Genomic DNA, 7,832 nt, shown 5'->3' with positions numbered 1-7,832 from the left:
TTCACTGTGTCGCCAGGATGGTCTCGATCTCCTGACCTTGTGATCCGCCCGTCTCGGCCTCCCAAAGTGCTGGGATTACAGGCTTGAGCCACCGCGCCCGGCCGTTTTTTGTATTTTTTAGTAGAGACGGGGTTTCACCGTATTAGCCAGGATGGTCTCGATCTCCTGACCTCGTGATCCGCCCGTCTCGGCCTCCCAAAGTGCTGGGATTACAGGCTTGAGCCACCGTGCCCGGCCTCCAGCTCTCTATATATTAAAAAACAGGTTTCACAATATACAAAGACACAGGTTTTAGTTCCCATGCATCATTAACTATCTCTGTGAACCTAGGAAAACTCTTTAACCTTTAAATCTTTCTGTGCTTTAGTGACCTCTATCTATAAAACTGGAAAAATAAGATCTAATTTCATATGGACCTCTGCCAGGTTATATGGTGGAATGTATATAGCCAAGTGCTTAACACACTGCCAACCACCAGTGAATTGCTCAATTCCTAATTTAAAATGGGGATAACTTGTGCATTCAAAATTGTACAAGTGACAGTGAAAATTTGGAATCATTTGTGAATTCATGGAAGGCAGTTCATTCCCAAAATATAGCCACTTTAAAATACTTATGTTTGTGGTATTTTTGACATCAACTATTCTTCTTTTTTTTTTTTGAGATGGAGTCTTGCTCTGTCATCCAGGCTGGAGTGCAGTGGCGCAATCTCGGTTCACTGCAAACTCCACCTCCCGGGTTCACGCCATTCTCCTGCCTCAGCCTCTCGAGTAGCTGGGACTACAGGCGCCCACCATGATGCCCGGCTATTTTTTTGTATTTTTAGTAGAGACAAGGTTTCACCGTGTTAGCCAGGATGGTCTCAATCTCCTGACCTTGTGTCTCCTGACCTTGTGATCTGCCCGCCTCAGCCTCCCAAAGTGCTGGGATTACAGGCGTGAGCCACCGCGCCCGGCCTATTTTTCCTTTTTTAAAGTACTCACCTTTCCGCTTCTTTATTTTATTTTCTTTACAAGGACTATCTCTTGGTGAACTGTTGTTACTTGGAGCTGTCAAATCGATTCCTAGCAAACTATAAAGTTTTTTCCTGTCTGGAGCAGGAAAATGTTTTTCAATGAGTGACTGCAACACACCTCTGTAGGAGAGAAACAGTGACAATTACTGCTTCAGTTGACAAAGTAATTACATGTAAAGTCTTATTAAATATATTGAAATATACGTTGCTCAGTTTTACAAAATACTGATAAACAAGCTAAATAAATTTTAATTTTCTAGCCCAAGGCTGTCCAACTAAATAGTAAGAATGCAAGCAAAACCACATACACAATTATTACATTTTCTGATCGCTTACATTAAAAAAGTAAAAATAAATAAATAAAACCGGTGGAACTAACTTTAATAATACATGTTATTTAACTCAATGTACCATGTCAACACATACATTTTACATTATTTTTTTCTTAAGGAGTCTTTGAAACCTGGCTCAGTACATACATATAAAAACATCTCAATATGGACCGGTCATTTTCAACTGCTCAATAGCCACATGTGATGAGAGGCTGCCATTCTGGACACGATAGTTCTAGGTAATCATGTACAGAAAAATATAGATTAGCAGGCATGTGTCTTGCTTTTTTTTTTTTTTTTTTGAGACAGAGTCTTTGTCACCCCCCGGCTGGAGTGCAATGGTCCAATCTCGGCTCACTGCAACCTCTACCTCCTGGGTTCAAGCAGTTCTCCTGCCTCAGCCTCTCAGGTGCCCGCCACCATGCCTGGCTAATTTCTGTATTTTTAGTAGGACGGGGTTTCACCATGTTGGCCAAGCTGGTCTCAAACTCCTGACGTCTGGTGATCCGCCCGACTCAGCCTCCCAAAGTACTTGGATTACAGGGATAAGCCCCATGTATTGCTTTTAAAAGGAGCATTTGAATGCATCCCGAGGCACAAAATAGTAGAGCAGGAAGTTTATTTTGCTCAATTTACTACCAGAGTTTGAATCTGGAGGTTAGGCAAACTAAAAACAAGGCCTAAAACATTTTAAAATCTATTTCTGAAGATCTCATGCTTATTTTCAACTTTATAGTAGACTTTCATTTTTTTTTTTTGAGACAGGGTCTCACTCTGCTGCCCAGAGTGCAGTGGAGTGGTGCTCACTGCAACCTCCACCTCCCGGGTTGGGTTCAAGGGATTCTCCTGTCTCAGCCTCCCAGGTAGGTGGGACTACAAGGCGTGTACCACCACGCCCAGCTAATTTTTGTATTTTTACTAGAGATGGGGTTTCACCATTTTGGCCAGGCTGGTCTTCAACTACCGACCTTAAATGATGTGCCCACCTCGGCCTCTTAAAGTGCTGAGCTTACAGGTGTGAGGCACCACGCTCAGTCAACTTACAAAGTAGACTTCGTTACATCAGGACAAACTATAGTTACTGTTCCTGTAGATAACGGTATTTCAAATACAGAACACTAAAACTAAAACTAAACCAAGCTGTCACAGATTTCCAAGATGTACAAGACAAACAAAACCAAGCCCTTCTGTTAGTTCACATACTCTTATGTAATATTGGCAAAACGCTTAACATTTTAGGATTATAAGATTTCTGGTATTCCTTTTCAACAGATACACCATCACAGAAAAGTAGAAAACTCAAATCAAGAAAACTTAAAGATGATGCAGGTGAATCAAAAGTTTTGTCTCCAGGCAACGCCCACCATTGGAACTAATCTAAGTAAGAACTCAAAAGAAAACAAAACATTACTTGGCAGTTGAAACAAAATCATTCAATTCTCCCCGCCCTCTTCCAAAGCTTCTAATGTTCTAGCTTCTCCTGTAGACTGCAGACCAATCACAACACACTGGAGAAAAAAGAAAACACGTTAATTACAAGTAATGTTTGTGGTTACTTACCAAGACATATTTTAAATATTTAGCTAAACAAAGATTTCAAACAAGAATGTCCCCATTATTATAAAACACACATTTGTTTTACTTGTTTCTTCTATATATTTGAGACAGGTTATGTGTCAAAAATTTAGGCAGGAGACAGGATTAGACAGTAGCAAGCATGAGTGAAGCACCTGCCCTTGTAGAGTTTTAGTATCTTATCCTTTGAGTAGATAAACATTCACCAAAAGAAAACCTTAATGCAATACACATCCATATGCTACCAGTGCTACCAGCTATGGATGACCAATTATAGTGATGTTTACTTTGTTACACTTTTCTGAACTCTCTAAATTCTCTAAGCAGGCATTGCTTTTATAATTTTAGGAAATGTGTTTTTTAAAAGTTCTACTATCCTTTAGGAAAACCCGATTTTACAAGCAGAAAACCTCAGCACCCACAAAGACTAAACAACATAACCCAAAAACAATAAATCTCTTAATGTGTTCTTCTACTTACTTTTCCATTCTTGATTTCCTCTCGAGCTAGTTGTACAACCCTTTTAACTTTGGATGCTATGCATAAGTATTTGAAGAACCTCTGGTGAGCAGACCAGAACTGACCCCACATGGACTTCTTCATTCGTTGCTCGGCATCAATCAGATCTGCAGCTTGCTGAAACCGCTCTCTGGCGATGACCCACTGAAGATACACAATCAACATTTTAGACACTTCATCTTTGAATCTAGTTATTTAAAAATACCAATTAAATCAAAATAATGTTAAGTGCCAAGACCATTTAATATTAATTTAATAAATCATCTTTAGTAACTTGGGAATCTGTTTCTCAGGATACTCACACAGTTGTCTCAAGTTTCTTATTACCTAATGCAGTTATTTTACAAAATAATGTGATTTTAAGAACTATGCAACTGAAATAAATGGCTCTAACTTATGAATTACCTTAGCAAAATGAAAACATGGAAAATCTGAAATATAAGAACATTGGTTAGGCCAGGCGCAGTGGCTGAGGCCTGTAATCCCAGCACTTTGGAAGGCTGAGGCAGGTGAATCGCTTGAGCCCAGATCAGGCTGAGCAACACTGTAAAACCTCACCTCTGCCAAAAAATACAAAAATTAGCCAGGCACGGTGGCATGTGCCTGCAGTCCGTTACTCAGGAGGCAGAGTTGGGAGGACTCCTTGAACCTGATTGGTAGAGGTTGCAGTAAGCCAAGATCACACCACTGTACTCCAGTCTGGGCGACAGAGTAAGACCCTGCCTCAAAAAACAAAAACAAAAACAAAAAAACCACATTGGTTAAACAGCCTATCATCTGGTAACTCATCTGGTTTTTTTGTTTTGTTTTGTTTTCGTTTTTGTTTTGCGATGGAGTCTCCCTCTGTTACCCAAGCTGGAGTGCAGTGGCACAATCTTGGTTCACTGCAACCTCCACCTCCTGGGTTCAAGCAATTCTCCTGCCTCAGCCTCCCCAAGTAGTTGGCACTACAGGCGCATGCCACCATGCCTGGTTAATTTTTTTTCGTACTTTTAGTAGAGATGAGGTTTCAACACGTAGGCCAGGCTGGTCTTGAACTCTTGACCTCAGGTGATCCGCTCGCCTCAGCCTCCCAAGTGCTGGCATTAGGCATGAGCCACCGCGCCTGGCTTCATCTGCTGTTTTATAGCAGAAATACATTCCCACGGGCAGGAGGCATTACAATCACCAAAACTAACAGAAACATTATCAGATACATTAAATAAACACTAGGAAAGAAGAAAAATTCCTCACCAGCTTGACGGCTTTGTTATACATTTTAACATAGCTCTGAGAAAGAAGAACTTCCTCAATTTTGAAGGTCACTCCAGTAAAGCTCAGCTGTCGAGCAATGTACATTCCTCTAAGCTTCATATCCATAGCAACTATTTCCATGGCACCAACTCCTCTGAATAAAATTAAAACATACAGTAACTACCAATAAAGTAGAATTTTAACATACAGAGAACGGGCTTTAGGAATAACACATTTCTTAAGACTGCTAGTGAAAACAGTATATACCGTAAACTGCATTACCTCCGTTCTACTGCTTGAATAAAATCACTGAATTCTCTAAATGGAGTACCCTCACCCCATATGCCAAGACGGTTCATATAGGCCATGTTGCGTGGTTCAGAAGCACCTGAAAATCCCACAAATGAAATATATTATAGTTGAAAAAATAACCTACAATATATATATTTAAATAAATAACTACTCACCAGTTGCACTAGCATAAACAACTCTGGCTTTTGGCAATTTGTTCTGAAGCTCTAAAACTGCTAAGCCTGTCTTGGTTGGCTTTGAAGAACCAACAGGACATAAGTTTTTGGCTTTATGACACTCATCAAACACTATCTAAATGGAATGAATTAAGGAATGTACCACAACAATATTAAGTATCTCCAGTCTTTCAAGAAGAGTTAACTTTTATTTCCCTGATGTCTTCTGATTGTCTACTTTATGACTACAAATACAAAGGAAGTCCTATGGGCCTTTTCCCAGTTACATCCTCCTCCCTCTCTAGCCTCAAAGACATTCACTGAATTTGGAATTTATCTAAACCAGCAATTTGCTCCTAAATTAAAACAGAGAAAAGAACCCACTGCAGCAAGAAGTTGTTATTTGGTAACTTGTATCAGCAGAAGCATGACTGGTAACCAACTTAATCAGCATTTCAAAAAGTGACGTTCCTCATGCAGGACAGTTAAAAGACATACTATGAAAAAGTTTGGGACCACTAAGTTCTAACAGTTTTCTTTCTCTTAATCTTCTCAGGTATTCTGCTATGTAAATATGCAATGTTAATCCTCAAAAGGGGAATACAGTATTCAGTATTCCTCACATCTATTAACATTTTTCTAAACCAGGAGGTTAGTTTCCTATCTGACAGGTAAAAAACCGAATCAACTTTCCAATCCCTTTGTACTCTAGGTAATCATTAAAGTTTACACTCCAGCAGTTTGTTTAATCTCAAGATTCCTGTTTCCCAAAAGTCTACCCTTTTACAATGTTGTTATCATTTAAAAATAGAAAAATATTTGCCATAAAGGATACCACTCCATCGAAGTCATCACCACACCAGTGCAGAAGTTGTTTTAACCTAGTTTTGTACTTGCCGCCAGACTGGCTTTCACCAATAAGTGAGGAGTAAGTAGCAAAATAACACCCTTTTTCACACTCCCATTATGTTTGGAAGAAATTTTTCCATATTTAAACTAAAAAAGAAAACGAAAGAAAAGAATTTAGTTAATTAGCCTACCTTTCTCTCTGAAACATTTATCCCAACTAAACATTCACAAGGAGGAACTCTTGTTAGGCACATGACAGGCTTCAGAAAACAAAAGTACAAGGAGACACAAATTTCTTTGTATAGATGTACATAACACAAACACACAACTTTATAGTACAAAAATCCAGTTTTTGGTAGAGCACAGTGGCTCACGCCTGTAATCCCAACACTTTGGGAGGTCAAGGTGGGTGGATCGCTTGAGCTCAGGAGTTCAAGACCAGCCTGGCGAATATAGTGAAACCCCATCTCTGCAAAAAATACAAAAATTAGCCAGGCATCATGGAGCATGTCTGTAGTCCCAGCTACACCAGAGGCTGAGGTGGGAGAATTGCTTGAGCCTGGGAGACAGAGGTTGCAGTGAGCGGAGATTGCGCCACTGCACTTCAGTCTGGAAGACAGAGCTGAGATCTTAAAAAAAAAAAAAAAAAAAAAAAAAAAATCCAGTTTTCAGTCTTAAAAACTTTATTACCATGAAAAAACATTAAAAACCAAACTCCCCTATAAGAAAAAAAAGTCACAACTTACATTTATTGTGCACTTACTATATGCAAAACACCGTGATTAATTTCTGATACATAAGAATTATGAGTAGTTGTTAATGCGCCCTTCTAATACTACTCTGAAATAAAAAAAAAAATTCTAGATGCCAGTTACATCCTTTTAGTTCTGAACTATACACAGTCATTCATGACACAGTATTTCACAGCCACAAATCCACCCAGTAAAACCCACCCTAACAAACCACTGTTTAGGGCAACACTAAATTGAACTTAGGACTCACATGGGAAGTAGAGGTGCAGTTACTTACTTTCAAAGGGCTACTAGGGAGGCCCTTCCAGGAACCCTATCAGTCTATTTTAACCTTATAACACCAACAACTGGTGTATGCAGAGTAAGTCAGTAAAGATTTGCTAACTGAACCTCAACATTCTAAAACACACTGGTACACGTTGTCTTTCACCTTACAGAACTGTTTTCACATAAGCAGAGGTATGGGTAACTCAAGTCCATTAGCTGTAAAAATACTGAAACTGGTCTGCCCAAGCCATAACTATCGACATCACGTGGGATTTGATGACCTATAGTGCAAGGTATCCCAACTGTCTACACTGCAGCCTTATAACATATAAACTATAAAAGACAGACACAAGTAACACTGAAAATTGAGAGAATCGACTGGTGTGCACTGTACACTTAGAGCACATCTCAATTCGGACTGGTCATTTACATTGCTCAATAGCCACATGTGATGAGTGGCTACTGCGTCAGCGTTTAGCACACAGGAATCCACAAACCAACAATAGTGGCTAGCACTCACTATGCTTTTTGTGGAGTAACATCAAAGTTTTCAAAAAAGTTTCCCCTTATATAGATAGCTATTATTCTTATCTCACAGACGAGTCAATATTTATTGAATGACCAACTGAATAAAAAGATTTCATACCTTATTTAATGAATGAACCAAAATGTTTTTTGCTCCAATATCCCTTAAATCTCTTTCAGCATCATACTTTAAGTCATTTGAAACACTAAACCTGCCAAAATATTAAAAAGCACAAATTAAATACAAATTATATTATTCTGGAATTCAGGAATTTTTTTTTTTTTTTTTTTTTTTTTT

The 7,832-nt window shown here is 39.0% G+C and overlaps 1 protein-coding gene across 1 annotated transcript in view; it reads right to left on the bottom strand.

Annotated features, from left to right (window-relative positions):
- Positions 1–7,832, bottom strand: part of SBNO1 (strawberry notch homolog 1) — a 78,498-nt gene that overhangs the window by 29,478 nt on the left and 41,188 nt on the right. Inside the window, 10 exon segments of the mRNA XM_017889942.1 lie at positions 984–1,135; positions 2,759–2,792; positions 2,795–2,855; positions 3,403–3,585; positions 4,675–4,828; positions 4,957–5,062; positions 5,142–5,277; positions 5,977–6,083; positions 6,086–6,137; positions 7,656–7,746. Coding sequence (XP_017745431.1) covers positions 984–1,135; positions 2,759–2,792; positions 2,795–2,855; positions 3,403–3,585; positions 4,675–4,828; positions 4,957–5,062; positions 5,142–5,277; positions 5,977–6,083; positions 6,086–6,137; positions 7,656–7,746 — 1,076 coding nt within the window.

This window comes from Rhinopithecus bieti, unplaced genomic scaffold (genome assembly GCF_001698545.2).
Source record: "Rhinopithecus bieti isolate Rb0 unplaced genomic scaffold, ASM169854v2 scaffold_574, whole genome shotgun sequence".
In the NCBI taxonomy this organism is placed as follows: Eukaryota; Metazoa; Chordata; class Mammalia; order Primates; family Cercopithecidae; genus Rhinopithecus; species Rhinopithecus bieti.
The sequence above is the reverse complement of the archived record's forward strand: the minus strand, read 5'-3'. Positions and strand labels throughout refer to the sequence as shown.